Source organism: Ailuropoda melanoleuca, chromosome 1 (genome assembly GCF_002007445.2).
Source record: "Ailuropoda melanoleuca isolate Jingjing chromosome 1, ASM200744v2, whole genome shotgun sequence".
Lineage (NCBI taxonomy): Eukaryota > Metazoa > Chordata > Mammalia > Carnivora > Ursidae > Ailuropoda > Ailuropoda melanoleuca.
Window position 1 is genome coordinate 196,759,220 of NC_048218.1, and position 20,423 is coordinate 196,779,642.

General features: G+C 39.1%; 1 protein-coding gene across 1 annotated transcript in view; it reads right to left on the reverse strand.

Moving 5' to 3' along the window:
- DGKI (diacylglycerol kinase iota) overlaps positions 1-20,423 on the reverse strand; it is a 402,958-nt gene that overhangs the window by 31,493 nt on the left and 351,042 nt on the right. Inside the window, exon 29 of the mRNA XM_034647002.1 lies at positions 18,783-18,868. Coding sequence (XP_034502893.1) covers positions 18,783-18,868 — 86 coding nt within the window. The remainder of the gene's footprint in view (positions 1-18,782; positions 18,869-20,423) is intronic.

Consider the following 20,423-nt stretch of genomic DNA (forward strand, 5'->3'; position numbering starts at 1 on the left):
AGTCTCTCCCTCTTGGGCCTTGATTCCCAACAGTCTGGATATCCTCAGGCATCATGCAGGAAGAAACAATGGCTACCCACTGGAGTCAGGATAGGGACAAAACAATCCATGGGGTCACTGGCTGGCCACCTGCTCTGGCCGTGCCAGGCCCTGTTTGAGGTTCTGGGGATACCTCTGTATGAAGCAAACATCCTCTCAGGGGACTGACATTTTGGCAAGAAGTCCAAATTAGGAAGGAATACATCACAACTGAGCCAAGAATCAGACTGCCTGTGAGCCTCTGTGAACACCATGAACTGGCTGTAACCTTGGGCAAGTTATAGTTTACCAACCTTCAGTTCTCTCATTAGAAAAATGGAGATAACATCAAGTCTTTTGGGACTGCCTTTCAAATCAGTTCAAGGAACAGAGGACTGACTATTATGGTCTCCCGTGTAGGACACCATGGAATCCTGATGTTTTTGACCTCATGACACAGAAAAAGAACCATTTCTCACCTATGAAATGAGACGGTTACATTAAGGCCAATTACAGCTGTAGAGTTTGGCATATGACTACTTCCAAAGGGGTAGTTTAAAGTTGCAGTTTTTGCTATGCCAACAAAAATATTTAATAAGAAGTATACAGGACTTGGCAAAGCCACATATATGAGTTCTCAATAAATCAACTGAAATAACTACATAATAGTCTCAACTCTGAACACTTAGGTCTATTTAAAAAGTTTAAACTTTTACGTTATTTCTCAGTTCTTAAATTAATATTCTATTTCCAAACTGTCACCCCCACTAATGATAGCAGTCACTTAAATCTTTTTCAAAAAATTATGGAAGAAAAAAATTAAAAGTACAAACAACCACTATCAAACAAAGAATAGCTTGTAGAGCCTTGGGTTAGGGAAAAAAATCGGTTGCTGCATGGAGAAGCATAAATATTTATCTGGCTTTGCCAAGTTCTGTGTTCTTTTTATGCCTAAATATTTCACCCACAAAGCAAGAAGCATGTCCCTGAACTGTCCCTTCAGAAGCGGTCAAACTCTACATTCCAGAGCTATTTTAGGCCCTAGACTAAACCTCTCATCTCATAGATAAGAAAACAGGCTTGAGAAGTAAGTGGACTTTTCCAAGGTCACACAGATAGTTAGCAATCCAGCTGACAGAGAGACTCTTATTTTTTCTCTTTGTTTCTTTTACATTTTCTTTAGTGTCATTGCATCTGACCCCTATGTTAGAATTCCTTCCACTGTGCTCTTTCTCCTTGAACCTGGAGCAAGGTGGGTAAAAACTAAAACAAATAACCCCAAATAAAAGTTTCATGAATGCATCACATACAAAATGAAGTCAATTTATGGCTTGAAGGTCCAACTCTTTTCATGCCGAAGGAGACGCTGAGTAGTGAGTGCACCCGGGGCAGATGTTGTGTTCACAGTTCCATTAACATGATCACGATGGGCAGCTTCCTACTTCTCCTTTATTCAAAGCTACTTATTGCCTAGTCACCAGATGGCTTGCATTGTCAGCTGCCCAAGAGCCTACTTTTAGATACCTACTTCTGTGGAGCCTTTCCTGCATTTTCCTTATTAGAAGCATTCTGTCCAATTTTCCTACTTTGTAAGCAGTCAGTCATGGGACATGAGCAACAAACTGTGAAGGCTTAGCTCCCCAGAACGGAATTTAGTATAATCATCAGATACAGCAAAGGTAACTAACACTCATTTAATGGTATGGATAACTACTGCAACTTATGCTAATGAGGTATAAATGAGAAGCAGCTCATGAAAATGACTGTAATTAGTATTACTTTACATAGTCATACTCAACAAGATGAGGTGAGAGAAAGGAGGAATTAGATATTTTGAAAGACCTCTGCATTTTAATGTAAGCCTAGAGGAGGTTTTGACAAGTGATAATAAGCTATGTGCCAAATTATTTGTTAATAGCTAAAATGCTGAGGGATTTTAATATATTGGGACAAATTCAAGATTATTCTTATAATGATGCACCAATCTGTATCAGCTCTCTGTGACTGGAGAGCTGTTAGGCAATCTCAGAGAGCTACAATCATCCCAAAACATAGTGGCTTCGAACAAGACAATTATTTGCTTTGCTCAAAAATCTGCAATTTGGGCCAGGTTTGGCCAAAAGCTTGTCTCCCCTCCACCTGGCATCAGGTAGGGCTGCTCCACTGAGAGCTCAAAGATCCACTTTCAAGATGATTATACGCGACAGGAAACTGGATCCCGGCTTCAGCTGGGAACTTTCATTCCTCACGCATGACATTCCAAGGCTGCTTGGGCTTCCTCCTGAAATGGTGACCGGCTTTCAAAAGCAACCATCCCAAGGAAGCCTCGTGGAAGTCACCTTGCCTTGGAAATCATGTGGTGTCACTTCAGCTGCTACAGTCTTAAGTCTGCCCATATTCAAGAAGACACAGACCCTACATCTCAATGAAAAGAACGTCAAAGTCATATTGCAAGAAGGATGTGTGGGATGGGAGATCATGCTGTGACTGCTTTTGGAAAATCCAGGCTGTCACATCACGCACTTGCATTGTGATGTGCTTTGAGTAAGAGGGTTGACACTGACTTTTGGTTAACATTGAGAAATGGCCATGAACAATAGCTTTTGTGACCTATGTCCTCTATGGATGTGTGTTTTGCATGCAATGACATCTGTTTTATGTCATGAGTATCTCAGCAGAAAAATACAAAAGGCTGACAACTGCTTATCTGAAGGATCAGCTTTTTGGAGCAGGAGGAAGAAAGGCAAGTAGAAGATCATGCAGACAAGTGTTTGTTGAGTTGAACTAAGAATTCTATCTAAGGTAAGCTTCTCCCCGAATCTCTCTTTAATAATCAGATGTAAGAAAAAAAAAACACTGTCTCTCCTCTTTTTCCTCCTCCAGTCAAGCATGCACTCACTGACTAAACTCTAGTCCCATATCCCTCCCACCTGATCTACCAGCTTCTCCTCCTTTGCCAAAATACAGAATGGGGGACTCAGAGCACACATTTCCAGGATCTCCTCCTCATTGGGATTAATCCGTCAGCAGCATCGGAAGGCCATGAAATGCTACAATGGTCTAATATTCAACCACCACATGTGCCAATGGCGCTCAGAGTGTGTAACCATAGATGGGAGACTTAAATAGGTTTTGTTTCTCTCTAATGACAGGGTTAATCCTCAAATTGAATTAGACCCTGCTAATTGAATGCATGAATGCATATGGGTTCTTTCCATCTGCTGCAGCAATCTTTTTGAAGCTACTATTGGCATGGAAGGAGTTTCCTGTTTGGAGAAAAAACAAACAGCCCCCTATCCAGTGTTCCCTCCTGGCAGAAAACTTCCACCTTGCTGCCAGAGGACCGGGACGTGCTCCCTTCAGAAGCGGTTGGTTCCATTTCTCTTATTTCCCCCCTGGAATTAGCTATAAACAGCGCGGGGCCAGATGTCTCTCCCCAACACCCCATTTGTTTACCTGCGGTTGTGAAATTGTTCTCTGGTTGTTTCACATGTGGAAACCCCATCTCTCCACGTAAGCCACAAGCACAGGGACTGTGTTTTCACTTTTTTTTCTCTTTATTTTATCTATATCCCATCTTTCAATAAAAACTCTAGTACAAGAAATATATGAAGTGCTTAATAAATACTTGGTTGATACTTGTGGTCTGGTGATTCAGTGAGCTATCATTCAATCTTCTTCCAACCCTGAATCAAGGAGGACATGTTAAGGAATGGAAGAAAGCCCACTTTACTGGCCCCTGCTATACCTGGCAGTCAATTTTGAAGTTGAGAATATTTTCTCATCTTCTCAGGTATCTAATAGTGTTTATCAGATGCAGCGAAACAATATCTCAATAAACCAGAAATATTTATATTATGGGTCAAATCAGAGCTCTATACTAAGCAATAGTTTCCTAGAACATCAGCAGTTAGCCTTGGATCAGTTTTAAGAGAAATTTCATGGGTTAATTTGCTTTGAGCACCGGGCTAGAGAAGCCAAGTTCACAGGTCTTCCTCTGTCTTCCCCACTCACAGTAGGTTACTTTCAGCCAGCTGTGTAAAATATATGCCAATAGTCACAGGAAGGATGAGAGAAGTTCTGAAATATCCTCCTGAGAATCCAGGCAACTCAAAATTAATATGTTCTCTAGTAATGATCTATTAATATTATCTTTGGATATAGTAGCCAACACTTTAAAAAAAATATATTCTCGCCTTCTAAAGTAGCATCCAACTATTCCCTTAAAACTAGAAAATTCCTTTTAGTGTCAATATTACAGAATTCCATCAACTATTTTTGTTCAATAACTATTAAGCATCCCCCATTTGGAATGATTTTTCATATATGTAAAGGGTTTTAATATGGTTACACCTTACTAAATTCATATTCATGAACCCCAAATAATCATAGCACACAATAATACTCTTTCTCCTTCTTAACATTTGACTCGAGTAGTACATGTGAAGATTCTTAGTATGTGAGAACTGTTTTAGTGTTGAAAGAGATTAAAACAAAATTCTAGCCTTCTCCCAAAGTCCTCCCATCTCTAGAATGTCGAGAGAATTTAACTTCCGTTGATGAACTTAATTTTTGCTTTCCCAGCATTTGGATGATAAAGCTAAAATCCTGAGAGGCTAAGAGACATGGAGGAACTAATAAATAAGGTCCTCGTTCACCTCACAGGTGGGAGGAAGGTGCCAAGCAGAAGCTGGACTTCGTTCCTAATGACTTTGACTGAGGACCTTCGAGATAGCATCAGCGCCTTGGTTTCATCCTGCCTCTCAACGTCGGGCTGCCTTCCTCCTATGAGAGGTCTCCTTGAATTCATCTGATATATTGTAGCTGTGTCCTTCAGGACCTCTAAAAGGCACTTAGGTTGAAAAGCTGTGCTCATATTTCATTCCGTGATAGCCGCGAGCAGATCTGACGTGGCCTGAAAGTGATGGATGGTTATTGGTTTTAACCAAACATCAAGATTGCGTATGGGAAATGGTGTTTAAGGCCAGGATCCAAGTACAATGAGTGTGTTCTGGAGCTCAGAAGGATGACGGGTTTATGGGTCATCCGGTCATCGGGATGCACAGTAAGTACCTCATCACTGCCTAGCAGCACACTGACACTCTGGATGAGGAAGGCCTTTTGAACTGAGAAGAGGAACAGGTTTAGCCAGAACACTCCTCACTGAAACACAAGTCAAACCAGGGAGGAGTTAACACAGCAAAGGTCACATTCAAGGACAAACACCAGCAAAATGCACATGGAGCAAAAGTATACAATTTTTTAAAAAAGATAGTTTCTAAAGCTTTCTTTGCTTTAAGTGTAAATACAACAATTTGTGTTTGTAACTAAGTTATAATCAAATGCTAATTTTGAACCTTCCCCAGATTAGCATAAGACAGATATTAATTAAAAGCATAGAAAAAGTAAGCATTTTACTTCAGAGAAATGAACAAGTTTTAACTTTCACTTCGCCATTACACTAAGTTGACTTAAGCAGTATCACAACTTAAAAACAAGAATTCTAAAGTAGATGGTTAGTTCTGAAGCTTGTTTGGAAGATACAAAATAGAATAGGCTTCAGTATATGAGCAAATCCTCAATGACGTTTACTAAAGAACAGATTTACCATCCAGTTGCTGTGAAAAGAAATAGAAATTAAGCCTTCATTCTTCTTAAGAATTCATATATTCTTTTTTTAATTTTTAAAAAAATTTTAAAATATTTTATTTATTTGACAGAGAGAGAGAGCACAAGCAGGGAGAGCAGCAGGCAGACAGAGGGAGAAGCAGGCTCCCCACTGAGCAGGGAGCCCGATGGGGGGGCTCCATCCAGGATCCTGGGATCATGACCTGAACCAAAGGCAGACACTTAACCGAATGAGCCACCCAGGTGCCCCAGGAACTCATACATTCTTAAGGAAGAAAAGAGTTATCTATAAAATAACACGTGTGTCCTTACATATCCACATGGAACCCTTGACTGCTAAGGAAAGAGAGTGGTGTATGGAACCATTTCCTAGGGAACTTGTAAGAAATTGTCCATAAAGGGATGATCTGCATTGGCAGAAAATATGGGTGGAGAGTTTTCTATGGAGAAGTCCAGCTGGCGTAGAGGCATGGGGGAACAAGGGGTAAGAAGTTTCACTTGATAAAGTGGGATGCATAGAATGGGGGTAGGGAGAAAGTTGGCAGGGAGGCAGTGAAGAGGGCGTCACTCAGCTTCCAAGACACAGAGAGTGATGTGAGGCCAAAAGATTTTTTTTTTTTTAAATGTCACTGAAAATCACCAACTCCATTTTCAGAAAACAACTCTGAGCAAGATTATCACTCTCCTCCTGAACTATAAAAGGGGCTTAAATAGAAAGACCGCAGGGAAATCAGATGCCCAAAGAACAACCTGGGGTGCGCCATGCTTTCTAAGAAGGAGAAGGAGCCCAGAGAGTTAGTCAGGGAAGATATGAGCCCCAGAGAGGCACATGGTCAAAGAAACACAACAAGGAGCTACACAAACAATAAGGTTTCAATGACCTTTGTTGTGGTCTTATAAAACACCACCTCTAATTTTTTTTCTTTTTTTCTTTCTTTCTTTTTTTTTTTTTTTGCAATGGCTGAAATAATTGCCTTTACTTAGTAAGACACAAGAGTGGATGGAAATATCACTGGACTGCACAAAATTGAGTCGGCCCTGGCTGAGTACAAATCCCTTCTTCAATAAGTGCTGGGGCCTCGCTTTGTCCGGAGAAAAGCTGGGAATTGCATAATTAAATAGTAATGCATTTTGTTACCTTGTTAAAGAAAGCGAACAGTGCGAAATTTGCCTACAGCATTTGTGCACTTGGCAAAGTTGATTTTCTTTCTTTTCAGGAGGCCAGTACCTGGTGAGGTGTGGAAACCGCAGGGCTGAGTGTCATCACAAGCAGAAATAGTAACAGACTGGCTCTCCTCTACAGGAATCCATACATCTGTCTGCCCCACAGAAAGCAGGACATGGTGTCGCCCAAATGCCCTTCGAAAACTGAAGGTGATATTTTGGGGTTCTCCTCATGTATCTCATTGCCGAGGATTCTTCTGTGACTCGCAGGCCTGAGTTTAGAGGACAGAAGAAGCCTTAGATGGCAGCCACCTCAGCCTGCTCTCTGAAGAGACCAAGGCCTAAAGGGAAATGATGCACCCCAGATTCCTTACCCAGGGGAGAGCAGAGCCAGGCTGGTCCTCCCCACTCTGAGACAACACTCTCATCCTTGCCCGATGCTACCATCCACACTTGAGTGTCTGCTGCCCAGAACAAAACGAGTCACTCTTTGCCCTCTAGGCAGTAACCTGAAGGACATGTTTGGCTCTAGCAAAGTAAGAAACCAGTACGCTTGAAGAATATCCTAAGTCCACGTGAATATGTCATATCAGGTCTATTTATAGAAAAAGATACTCCCCTTTTGAGTATTTGACACTGTTGGTTCTCCTGCTCTCTTTGGCACATCTACTCTCCTGCCCTGTTCCTTTCTTTCGTGAGTATTTGCAAGTAAACTATGTGCTAGGCAGGGAGCTAAATACTATCGAAGTTAATCCTCATGATACGAGCGCCTGTCGTCATCCCCATTTCAGGATGACAAACCGAGGCTTCGTGAGGTTAAGTCATTTTGCTCAAGGCCACATGGCTTGTATGTGGCAAAGGATGGAAACCTAGCACCTGGAAGAGTCACTTGTAAGACAGGGCACTGCACTCCTCCCTTATTTGGCTGTACTGAGAGTCAGACAGGACTAGGGCGCTGTTAGGTGGTGAGATGAGGTCCTCTTTTGTCCTCATCTCTCTGGCCAGCCACGCACGAGGAATGCAGCCATAGCATCTCCATCCCTGTGCTTCCCCGGCTCTGACGAGGGAGGCCACAGAAAGAAATGTAAGTGCTGGGGAAAGGAAATGCAGTAGGGACGAACTGCTTCTAGGCGCCATGTGCCACCACGTTGATCAGAAGAAGGCGCTCTGGGTGCGACTGCGACCATCGTGCCCCGACAAGCAGAGCACCAGAGTGGACCCCGGAGATGAGGACTGACTCAGAAGGCTGGCCACATGAGGCAGCATTTCGTGGACCTCATTAGCTTGAAAGCGAGCTGGACTGACGGCCATTTCTACAGCTCTCAGGAGCCAGCGTAGAGAGCGTGGACAAACAGAAATTCACACAGAAAAAAAATGCTTCCAACTGGAACGTACCAGGATGGGACATACTGTAAAAGATCCAGGACTCATTTTCCAGGAACCGACGGAAAAAGGGACAAGGAGTTCTAGAGTTTTGCAACTGGTAAGCATGATAAGAGAGGCAGTCACCAGCACCCGCACAGTTCTTTGTAGGAGGAAGGCATCAAAAGAACAAATAAGCTTTCGATGGAGCTCACTGGGGGAAAAGTGTTCATTGGATCCTGGGGTTTCTCTAGTCAAGTAGACAATAGACAAATGGAGTAACAATGACCTTGTATCAGGACTGTACTACTATCACTGTCAGTGTATCTGCCCTGCCCCATGCGGACATGGGTGTAAACATAGCTCAGATCCTGTCATTCCATACAGTAGAAACCTTAAATAAACACAATAAATTTAAAAAAGTAAGCACAATTCGATTCTTCATTTCTGCTCTTATGGATGACTACACGGAGACCAAGGCAGGCACCTGCCATGCCCTTTCACACACTTACCTGGGGGGTAAGTGACCAATCTGCAGGCAGGAAATCTGTGATCGCTTCATCTGTAGCCAGAGGAGCCGTGACACAACCTTCTTTGATGACCTCTTCTGACCCATCCTCATACCAGCAAACCAGGGGGTCAGCCTTCTCCCCTCCTCTCTCCTTTCTTGTCACTTTCTTATTTTGTGATGTTGTAAATACTTAGAATATTCTCTGAGGCCAGAGAATCTCAAGCCAAGTTGTAGGTGAATCTCAGTAAAGAGCCCTACTCCCCCTCAACATACACTCATCTCTAATGAGGCTTCAAAAGAGAATTAGATGGTGATCACGACAAAGCCCTCCGAAGAAACCACAGGATCAAAGGATTATGTGGTTACAGTCCATAGTGAGATTTAAGAAAGGGGGGGAGAGAGAAGAGCAGGGTCAGCACATGGAGAAAGTGATATAACCTGATTCTGGAAAGCCCAGGGGTTTTGGGTTTTTTTGTTTGCTTGTTCTGTTTTATTTTGTTTTTTAATCAGCAGTGATTGTCTGTTTTCCTAGGAAATGTGAAAGAAGGCTAGCCAAAGAAAAGCATGCTGTCATTTTTATTCCCTTCCTTTCACACAGTCTCTGGGGAGCACCCAGTGAGACCACCATAAAAGGCCATTTTTTCCAGCACATTACCAACTGAATTTCTTTGGAAAAGGACCAGGACTAACCTATCTTCTACAACAGGGAACAATGTTAATGAGGTTACAATGGAATTCAAAGATGTGTATTGAAAGTTTCTGTTTGCCAACACCACATACTGCAGTGAATGTAACAGTGAGATTTGTATAGAAAAAATCAATTCTGTGCCAGGGCACAGCATAGAATGGGGCAACATCTCTATTCACTAGGTTCACAGTCAAATAAGAAGGGCAACACCACCATGGGGAAAAAATTTGGAATACACTCAAAAAAACAGTAAGTGAATAGGGAAGGGAAAATCATGTGCATTTGAGTTGTCAGGAAAATTCATCGTTTGTCCTTAGAATCTATGGAGGTGGTTCTAACACACGGGAATTAATGAGCACCAAGGAGGGGCTTGAATAAAAGAAAATGAAGGTGTTCTGCCAGAGAGATGGTAGGAGGTGATACAAACCATATGGCTGGGTGAATATAAAGGAGATGAACCTGGAGAGGGGCCCACAAGCAGGGGAGTAGAAATAATTCACTAAAGCAACGTGAACTAAACCAGGGTAAGAAAAGGTCTCAAAAGTGAGCACTAAAATGTTTGAATCTAATTAAAAAGCCAATGGGGGATTCCACAGTCAGAAACAGAATATGGGACAAAAAAGAACACTCTTGCAACTTTGCATTAGCTAGCCGAAAATCACTGCAAAGTGGCATACTGTGACGGCCAACATTGAAAACTCTTCCCAGTGAGGCAATTAAATTATCTGTGAGGTTTCCATCTGTACCATCGGCCGAGTTTACTCTACTTGTCACATTTTACTAATAAACCGCATATAGAAAATAAAAGGGAAAAACACCCAACTTTCATCACCTACACTACTATTCTGGTCACAATATTGTCTTCCTGTTGTGGTATTTCCTTAAGGAAATAGCTACCTTTCAAGAATTCTGTCTTTTTAAAAATGGATGCTATTCGCAGAAAATTGTTTCCTTGATCGAGGAAACTGTTACCTTGATTATGGAAGAATGAGGATAGGAGAAGTGGATCAAGAACACATCTTTGAATTGTTTTGCATCAAGGGTACTGGTCACTGATAGAAAAAAAATATATACCTCATTTTTAATGATGAATTACCGCCCAATAATTAGGAGATCTCCCTTCAAACAAAAAAATCAAGATTTCCTACTACATGAGCTCAACCCTTAGCAATGCTGTTGAGGGACTGTATGGGAGGAGGGGCTGAGACGGGGATAGATTTAGATGACCTGAGTGTAAGTCCAAATTCCAACCCATACCAGCTCTGCATGGGACCTTGGACAAGTCACCTAAAAGGTTTGTGCCTTAGTTTCCTCATCTGTAAAGTGGGAATAGTAGTTTTACAATGACTATTTTGTAGAATAAATACATCGAAAACATCTGGAGTAGTTGGTTCAGTATATAGTGGTTTGGTGTGACCTAAAAGAAAGCATTTAACCTCTCTGAGCCTCAACAGAACACACCTTAGGAAAATGCCTGGCACTGATTAAGTTTTAATAAACACTGACATTTTTTTAAGTTTTAAGTATGCCTAAGAGTATATTATCCCACGTAATTCCAAAGGGGTAGTTGAAATTATTTTGCTGAAACACAAAGACCCAAACCTTAATTAATCCCTTCATTCTGAGTTTCTCAAAAATCAATTATCCTTGGTTTAAGTTTTCAATTTCAGGAGAGAGCAGAAATTTAAAAATATATATAAGTTTCAAGATGTTTAAATTAAGCGGCTGACTCTTGGTTTCCACTCAGGTCATGATGTCAGGGTCAGGGGATCTAGCCCTGCCCGCACTGGGGAGTCTGCTTGTGGATTCTCTCTCTCCCTCTCCCTCTGCCCCGCCCTCTGCTCATGCTCTCTCTCTAAAATGGTAAGTCTTAAAAAAAAAATATCCTTTGGGCATCTAGACAAAAAAAAAAATTTTTTTGTAAGGAAAATATCTAGACTTTAAAGGCAATGCTTTATGTCACATGTGACATGATGAGTCTGTATGAACCACAGCTAATTTTTAAGGGTGAAAGTCCCAGATAAACTATTACATGAAACAGCTCAAAAAATAATGTTTTCAAGAGATTTTCCTAAGGCATCTAGTGGAAAATGCGGTTCAGACAATCAAAATAACTAGAGAGACTTCAACATAATGACTCGTGATGAGCACTAATTAGTTACTTTTGCAACTAGGTCAAAAATGAATATTAAAAGGGAGAAATTATAGTATGCAGTGGCTATATGATCTTAATACCAATATATCATAAATCAATAAAAAATGCAAGGAAATACATTTTAATTCCTTTCAGTAATTCTAGTTGAATTGCAAGGGCTAAAATAAAAGATTGAGCATGTGTATGTGAATATACACACATATAGACACACACACATATATCCTTAATGCAAATATAATTATCTTACCTCTGCTCAACCAGAAACAATGAACAAATAGTGTCTAGTGTCCAAATTGTGGTCTTGAAACACTATTTTTCATTGAAAGAATCTAAGAGGTTTTAGAGAAATGACATCTAGGGCAAGAAGCAAGAGCTACAAAAGATGAGCCTGAAACATCTTGCAATGCTTGGTATCAAGGAAATTATCCAAGAATATTAGGGCAATGTTAGGAGGACTTGGAAGTCAACATGAATGGACTTCCTTCTTCCCAAAGACATGACAACTTAAACTTCACTAAGAATAAGAATTGCAATGCGCTGAAACCCATGAAATGTATTAAAACTCAGGGGGTGCCTGGTTGGCTTGATCAGTACAGTATGTGACTCTTGATCGCATGAGTCATGAGTTTAAGCCTCACGTTGGGCATGGAGGCTACTTAAAAAAAAAACTCATGAATTCATCAAGATTTTTGAAATTGGTCACTTTTTACAGTGATAAGGAAACAACTAATTATCTTGATAACCAGATAAATAAAAGGACAGACCTGAACATTTCTTCTGTTTTCCTCTACAGCCCTGTTTCACTGAGTAATCAAATAGTAGAGGAGATGACGTGGCTTTTTATAATATGACAGAACTGGAAAACCCCCAAAGGTAGAATTAGAACAGCACAATTTTATAATGCCAATTAATAAATCTAGGTATTGGACATCAATACAACAGTGAAATCCGGACATCATTTGCCCTTGATCAAAGAACACATTCTCACCAATAGGCTTGCCAAAGAGATCAGACCTGAGTTTGATCAAGCCTCTGTGTGTTAGTGTATCCTCACTCAGCAAAATTCCCCATGGGAAAGTCTGCAGCTCAAATGGCCTGAGCACTTCAAAGATAAATTCTAAGTAAAAGAAAGGAATAGATGGAGAATGTGTGTTTAAAAGAGACCTAAAAGACAGACTATATTTTTTTAAATGGGCAAGATTAAACTATAGTATCTAGAGTGTGCTAGATAAAACTAGAGTGAGCAATAAGATTTTATAGATATGCGAGAGAGAGAGAGAGAGAGAGAGAGACTACAAAAGCCAAGATAATGGTTACTTTTAGAGGGCTTGAGAGATGCAATTAGGATGCAGAGACATGGAAGGAATTCCATTTTTGGCCTGAGTGATGGTAGTGAGGGGTATTACTATGATAATAATATGCCAAGCTATATATTGTGTTTCATTTTATAACAAAAATAAAGTAACCTTTAAAAACTCATCGCACATACACTCCCTACTATTAAGAGAGACGGTAAGGAATCCATAAATCCATTAAACAAAGTGAATCCGCTGACCCTAGTAGACGAGAAGGTACCCAAACTTCCTGATGCCCTAAGGGTTTCTGCCACACCCTGAGGATTTTGAGCCACTCTTTGATGGCTGTGTGAGACATGGGACACAGAAGATAAAGCCTGGAACCTGACCAAATAGACCACCACATAAAATTGTGTACCTGAAGAGCTAAATCAGTATAGAATGAGTAATAAAGCCTACTAAGGATCTAACAAGAAAACTTGATGGTGTGTGGACAAAAAACCAAAATCAAGGAAACTCTTAGGTGAATTTATTGCCATCAACTGAATACCATGCACTGTGAATTAATATCTCTGTGTTCCCTATGTAGCTTAAACGAGAAACAGACAAGCACACACACACAAACTCACCAAAGGAGAAGTTAACTTAAATTAATCAAGTTTGGTAGTTTTCCTTGGTGATTGGCACACCTCTCTGAAGGACTTAAAGAATTCTCGTGCATAAAGGTCCAAGGAAATGAGTGGTTCAAAGAATAATCTAAAACACATAAATAAAATCAGTAAAAAACAAGAAAACAACTTTGAAGAAATTATCCAGGATGCATTCCAGAGAAACAAGAAGAAATAAAATATGAAAGAGAGTAGGACACATACAGGATCGCATCAAAAGGTCTATCAGGCATCTGAACAGAATTCCAGAAGGAGATATACAGAGAAGAGAAAGCATTCAGGTAACGTTTATATACTTAAATTGTCTATGTTAGGGGGCACCTAGGTGGCTCAGTCAGTTAAGCATCTGCCTTTGGCTTAGGTCATGATCCCAGGATCCTGGGATCGAGCCCTGGGGGGGGCTCCCTGCTCATCAGGGAGTCTGCTTCTCCCTCTCCCTCTGCCCCTCCTCCCTGCTTGTGTGCTCTCTCTCTCCCTCTCTCTCAAAAAATAAATAAAAATATTTTAAAAAAATAAAATAAATTGTTTATGTTAGAAAAAAGTAGAAAAAAGTAGAAAAATAAGCCAAATGATTAGAATAAAGGAAATTATAAAGATAAGAAACCAACAAAACAGAAAACAAAGATATAATACAGAGGAGCAATGAAGCTAAAAAACAGTTTCTTGAAAAAAAAAACAATAAAATAATGAGAACTCCAAGGCTCTGTGGGGGGTTAGGGGAGGGGGAAGACACAAAAAAGAGAAGCAGGCACAAACAATATTAAAAATGAAAAGACAGATGCAACCTCAGATCTCACAGAAATTACACAGATAACAAGATATTACAAAAAATTTATGCCAAAAATGAAAAAACCTTTAATAGATGAATTTAAAAAAAAAAGTTACCAATACTGATTTAAGAAGAAATAATCTGACTAGCTCTATAAAGAAATAAATACTATGAATCTGCGATTGAAATTTTTCCCACCAAGGAAATGTCATCCACAGATAGTTTTCCTGATGGGATCTTCCAAAGTATTCCAGAGATAGATAAACCAAGTGCTATATAAAGTCTTCCAGAGATTAGAAAACAGGGAAACACTTTCTAATTCCTTTTATGAAGCTAGGTATATCATACATGCTCTGTACAATAGAAAGGAAATGAGAGGCCAATCACACGGACGACCATGAATGCAAAAATTCTAAATAGAATAAGAGCAAGCTGAATCTGACAATATATAAAGGAGGTAAATAAAATAACCAGTTTGAATTTATCTCATGCATATGATATTGGTTTCTACTAGAAAATGAAGTACACCATAACACCAAAGAAGAGAAATCATTATCTCAAAAGACATAGAAAAAAGTATTCATTAAAATTCTAATACCTGTTGAATGTAACACATTTGGATGAAAGGGAAAATCCTTAAGAGGCTATCTACAAAACAGCCAACATCACCAGGGCTGTGCACCTCTCAGTGAACTTCCCACTTATTGCTGACTTGTGGATGGCAGCCATTTTGAGATCAGGAACAAATCGATGATGCTGTCTATCTCTACTTCTATTCAATACTGTATTGTTCTAATCAGCATAGAAAGGACCAGAAAAATATATAACAAAGCATAATAATTGGAAAGAATGAAACAAAATTCTCATTACTTGTAGATGATAATGCCTCTGCATAATTCCTTCCTCACAAAGGACCCTTGAAGTAAAGTTTCCGAATTTAAAAGTTTAGCAGGAGTCTTGAATCAAGATTTTGAAACAAGAACCTTGAAACAGGGTTCTAAGTGAATTTCATTTTTCTATGCCAACAATGATCATTTAGAAAATACAATTTTTAAAATATAAAAGATCACCAAAGAATGTGAAGTACCTAGGAATATATTTAACAACAGATGGCCAAACCCTTCTTGAAGAAAATTATGAAATTCTATCGACAGGCATTTCAAAAGGCCACTTAGTCTTAAAAAAAAAACAATTAAATGTAAAGAGATATGGATTGAGATGGAAAGACTCATTGTCATAATATCAATTCTCTTTATACTGATTTATAGATTCATGCAATTTCCATGAAATTTACAACACAAAACTTGATGAAAGGCTTCTAAAACTTATAGGAAGGAGCCAAGGTTCAGGTACAATTTAGACATTGTTGAAGAAGAACAAATTTTAGAGTATGTGCTCTCCCAGATAGCAAGATTTTACAAAAGTTAGAGCAATTAAAACAATGCGCATTGTACAAGAATCAACATATGGATCAATAAAACAGAAAAGAGAATCTAGAAACCCACATATAGGGGAAGATAGAACAGGCTTTTCAAGTCAGTGAAGGAAATAAATAATAATGACTGGTTACATACATGAAAAAAATAAAAATAAAACTGCACCTGTACCTCTCATCAAGCCACAAAATCATTTCCAAGATAATGAAAATACAATGGAAAGTTAACACTATAAAAATAGTAGAAGAGATAAGGGGAGAATATCCTTAGGATATTCTATCTTATGAAAGGATTTCTTTAAAGAACACACCAAAGGTAGACACCATAAGGAAAGTATTAATAATTTGATTACATTAAATTAAAGAATAGCTATTCCACAAAAAAAGTTTGGAAAGATAAACCACAAACTGGAAAAAAAAATTGTAATGCACATAGTCAACAAAAAACCTTTACCTAGAATCCATAGAGATGTTTATGAATCATTAATAAAAAGACAACCCAGTGGGGGAAAATGGGCAAAAGAAACAAAGTGACATTTTATAGAAAAGTAACACAAATGCCTTATATGAAAAATGTTTAATCTGATGTGTAATCATTTAACACAATTAAAACCCCAAGATACTGTTTGACACTCCCACCAAATTGGCAAAATATTTTTCATTAGTTAACATCAAGTGTTGACATGGATGTGGGTCAACGGGAACACTTCTTGACTGCAATTGTGAGAGTAAACTAGAATGATTACTTTGGAAAACAACTTGTCATTATGTGATAACTTAAACAGATGTATAACCTACCACCTAACTATGCCATCCCCAGGTTTAAACACTAGAAAAATGCTTACATATGGAAGCCGGAGGAGTTACGAAAAAAATGTCCATAATGATATTGTTTGCAATAGCAAAAAAACAAACAAAACCAAAAAACCTGGAATCTACACGAACATTCATCAGGATTTGGATATATAAATCGTTATATATTCATACAATCAAATGCTATACAACATGAAAAATTAATGAAATAAATATACTCAACAAGGCACTCGACAAGGATGCATCACAAAAACATTCTCAACAAAAGAAGCAAATCACAGAAGAATTTACAATAGGATCCAATTTATGAAAGTTCAATATAAGCCAATCTATATACATATACATACACGTCTATCTGGAATACATATACACACACATTCATATGTGGAATATATGTATACGTAGTAAAATGATCAAAGGAAACAAGGAAATTCTTAACAAAAAAGCAGAACAGAGGTACCACTGCAGGAGAGGGAAGAGAATGTAAACAGAAAGGGAAACATGAAGCTTCTAGATGACTATGGATGTTTCATGTCTTAGGCTGGGCCTGGGCAGTTGTTGGTTATCATTCAAACTGAGCTGGTAAATTCTGTACATTTTTATGAATATTATCTATGTCAGCAAAACTGCATATATACATGTTTATATTGGAGAAATAGATCAGTCTATGATATTTGAGCCAAGAGTTTGTTATTGATCTATTAAAGAGCTTTAGGCCACCCCACAATGTATGGGGTTTTTGTTGTTTTTCGTTTTGTTTTGTTTTGTTTTGTTTTTGCACAATGTACCACAAAGTAAAACTGCCTCCAAGTCCAATAGTAAACTCCTCTTTGGGCACTTACGCTAGTGACTGTGATCATTAAAATTTTATTTCCAGATACCTGCTACTCCTATCCTTGCCCACAGTGTTACTGTTGCAGCAAAAAAAGCTACCACATGATGTGAGAGCATTACTGCCAACAGGTCTAGGAGGGAAGACAGGAAGGGGATGCCTGCTTCAGAACTCCAGGGCAATCAGATTGTTGGCCCTGCCTTGCAAGAGCATCAGTGACTGTCCTGTATTTGGGAAGTGAGCAGACATTAGCTGGAAGATGACCCCCTGGCAGTGCAGGGCCACAGGGAGCAGCGGCCGAGAGGCATTCTCAGAGGCCCCCCAGAATAAGCAGGCTACGATGCAGAACAGAATCTGAGAGCCCTGGCAAAGCAGCCTGGGCACAGGACTTAGCTCCCTAGGCAGCTTAAATGATGAGGTGATAGGCACTAAAAGCAGAGGAAACTCCTAGGGCAGGGCAATCAATCTCTGCCAGGCTTATCTTCTGACAAGGGGTAGAACTCCAGCTTGCAGCTGCAACATTAAAATGTAATGTTTCCCCTGGGATTTGGTGTGGCAGGTTTCCCTGAAGCTTCGGTTTCATTCAGTTAACTAATTATGAGAGAATGTGACATTGGTATTTACTTTTTCTACAGGGACAAATCATTCCCAGCAGGAGAGACAGGTGGTTATTTTTGTTCCGTTTTGTTTTGTCATTAAAAAGAGATTACTTACACTGTAGTAAATAAACTCTTGTTAGAGGGAATTTTTTTCTTCTCTATAATTCTATCAATTCACCTTAATGCTGACAATAATTTCTTTTGTTTTCTAGAGACATGGTACAGAAATGAGCGAGAGGTGGGTGTTAGAACTGGGTTGGAAAATTAACTCTACCACTTACTAGCTGTGTGATCTTAAGCAAGTTATTTAAGTACCTCCAGCCTGTTTCCCCCACTAAAAAATTGAGGATAACACATCTACTGTGTACTATTTGTTCAAGACGAAATGAAATAATATAGTTGACATACTTCAGCACAGTGTTTCCGCATAAAAAAGTGCTCAATAAATTTTAGCCTTTATTCTTAATGACTCTGATACTATATTATACAAATAGGAACACTTTGCATTTCATTTATGCCTCATATGGTCAGTATTCTATAGGAGCCCACATGTAATCATGAGCAGTATCTTCACTTTGCCACTAAGAGGTGCGTTGTGTATTAACCATTTTACTCTTCCTCATCCAGATATAAGAAGGTTTCCAACAAAAACATAATATTTAATGATAACATGGAAGGAAACAGTTTTCAGCCCCTCCTCCATCCCCAGTACACCTTTTAACTTTTCAAAGACAGTATGCAATGCTCAGCAAACATCATTAATAAACTCACACCTCCTCATCCATGCCTGGACAATAATAGCATTGTGTTTGGGGTGCTTTTAGGAAACTGGAAAGTGATTTCACAGATGATCTCCCACTTGAACTCATAATCGCACGAGGTAGACAGGGTAGATATGATGAGCTCCACCTTACAGATAAGGATGTAGAGGCTAAGAGGGGGTAAATGACAGAGCCATGATATTCAAGCCTATTTTCTATGAAAGGTAACCCGCGGGAACTGAGAATGCCGGGTATACTGGACTTCGGAAAATTAGATTTTCTCAAAAACAAAGTCTGTTTTGAAGGTAGCCGGAGCAACCGTTATTAGAGAGAAAAGTAAGTCATTGGTAGTAAGCCAACAAAACAGAAAATCAAGAGGCATGGGGCTTTATATTCCAATTTCACAATCCATTTGCCCACTGAGCCTCAATTTTTCTATCGCTAAGTTTGAGAAAGCAAAAATGTTACTTCTTACCATTCTTAAAAGCATACATATTGCAATATCATTATTGTGTACAAATGTAAGCTTGATAGAATATTCAGGAGGTTTAATGAGAATCAGAGAAAACATGAACACTTAAAAATATATAAGCATGAGAAAACATATTTTAAGTGCTAGTAGAAAATCTTGGTGGTAAAAGAAAAGGATAAGAATATTTTCCAAGGGTACATGGGCTAGAAGATGATGGAAAATTAATAAGATTAGACAAATCAGTTCTGAAATTTCACATTACATATTTGAGTAGTTTTTGGAAGTTGCAGAATCAAACCTAGAGGCATGGACATATAATAACTTTTGAAGCCATGAAAATATAAAAGCCCTCAAATTTGGATAATGTTTCTTTAATCACATAATAGTTCTTACAGACATACTAGTTCTTAAAATAATTAATTCGGAAAGGCTATTCACACTGAGCAAGTCTTTCTGGTGATAGGCATTTTCCAAGGATTTCCAATGATGCCACCACCTGCTCACTGATAGCTCATAACCTCTTAAGAATTCCTAGCGAACTACAGAATAATAATTCAGAAGGCCCCCGACACCCCTTATTTGGGAATAGGGGATAAGTTCTAATAGATTGGAAGGCCAAAGCAAACAGAAGTCAGTTAGGTGAACCCTAGATCAAAATAAAAGTTTTGAATCAATGGAACTTGGAAGCCCAAGGATCTCTAAACATGCAATAAAAAACCTAGTTATACCAACACCGATGAGTAAAATAGCATACTGTAATAGGTCATCATTAGGCGGTTGGTTACTGCATTCTGACTCAATAGGTCTACGCATGATTTGCCCTATGATCTTCAGAGAAGGTGATACACCTTATTTCAATACTTTGGGAGACCTTATGATATGGCAGAATATGCCCACCTGAAACTCCCTCTCTTTGTCCTTAACTCATTCACTTAATAAGCTTTTGTTGAATGATTGCTATTTGTTGGGATCTGTGTCAAAGAACTCACAGCCTAGCAGGGGAGACAGGTAAATCAAGCATCATATGTATGTGTTAAATTCTAGAAGAAAAATATTTCATGTAAATGGTAAGTGTATCAGAAAGTTCTCAGAGAGGTTGAGATGATTAGCAAGGTCTCAAAGGGGAAGTATAAACCATATATATTCCGAAAAGAAGGAGTAGCTTCCTGTCACAAAGAACAGCATGGATAAAAGCAGGAAACGTGAACACATGGTGAGTTCCAGAAATTAGATGCAATACCACATGGCTAGAA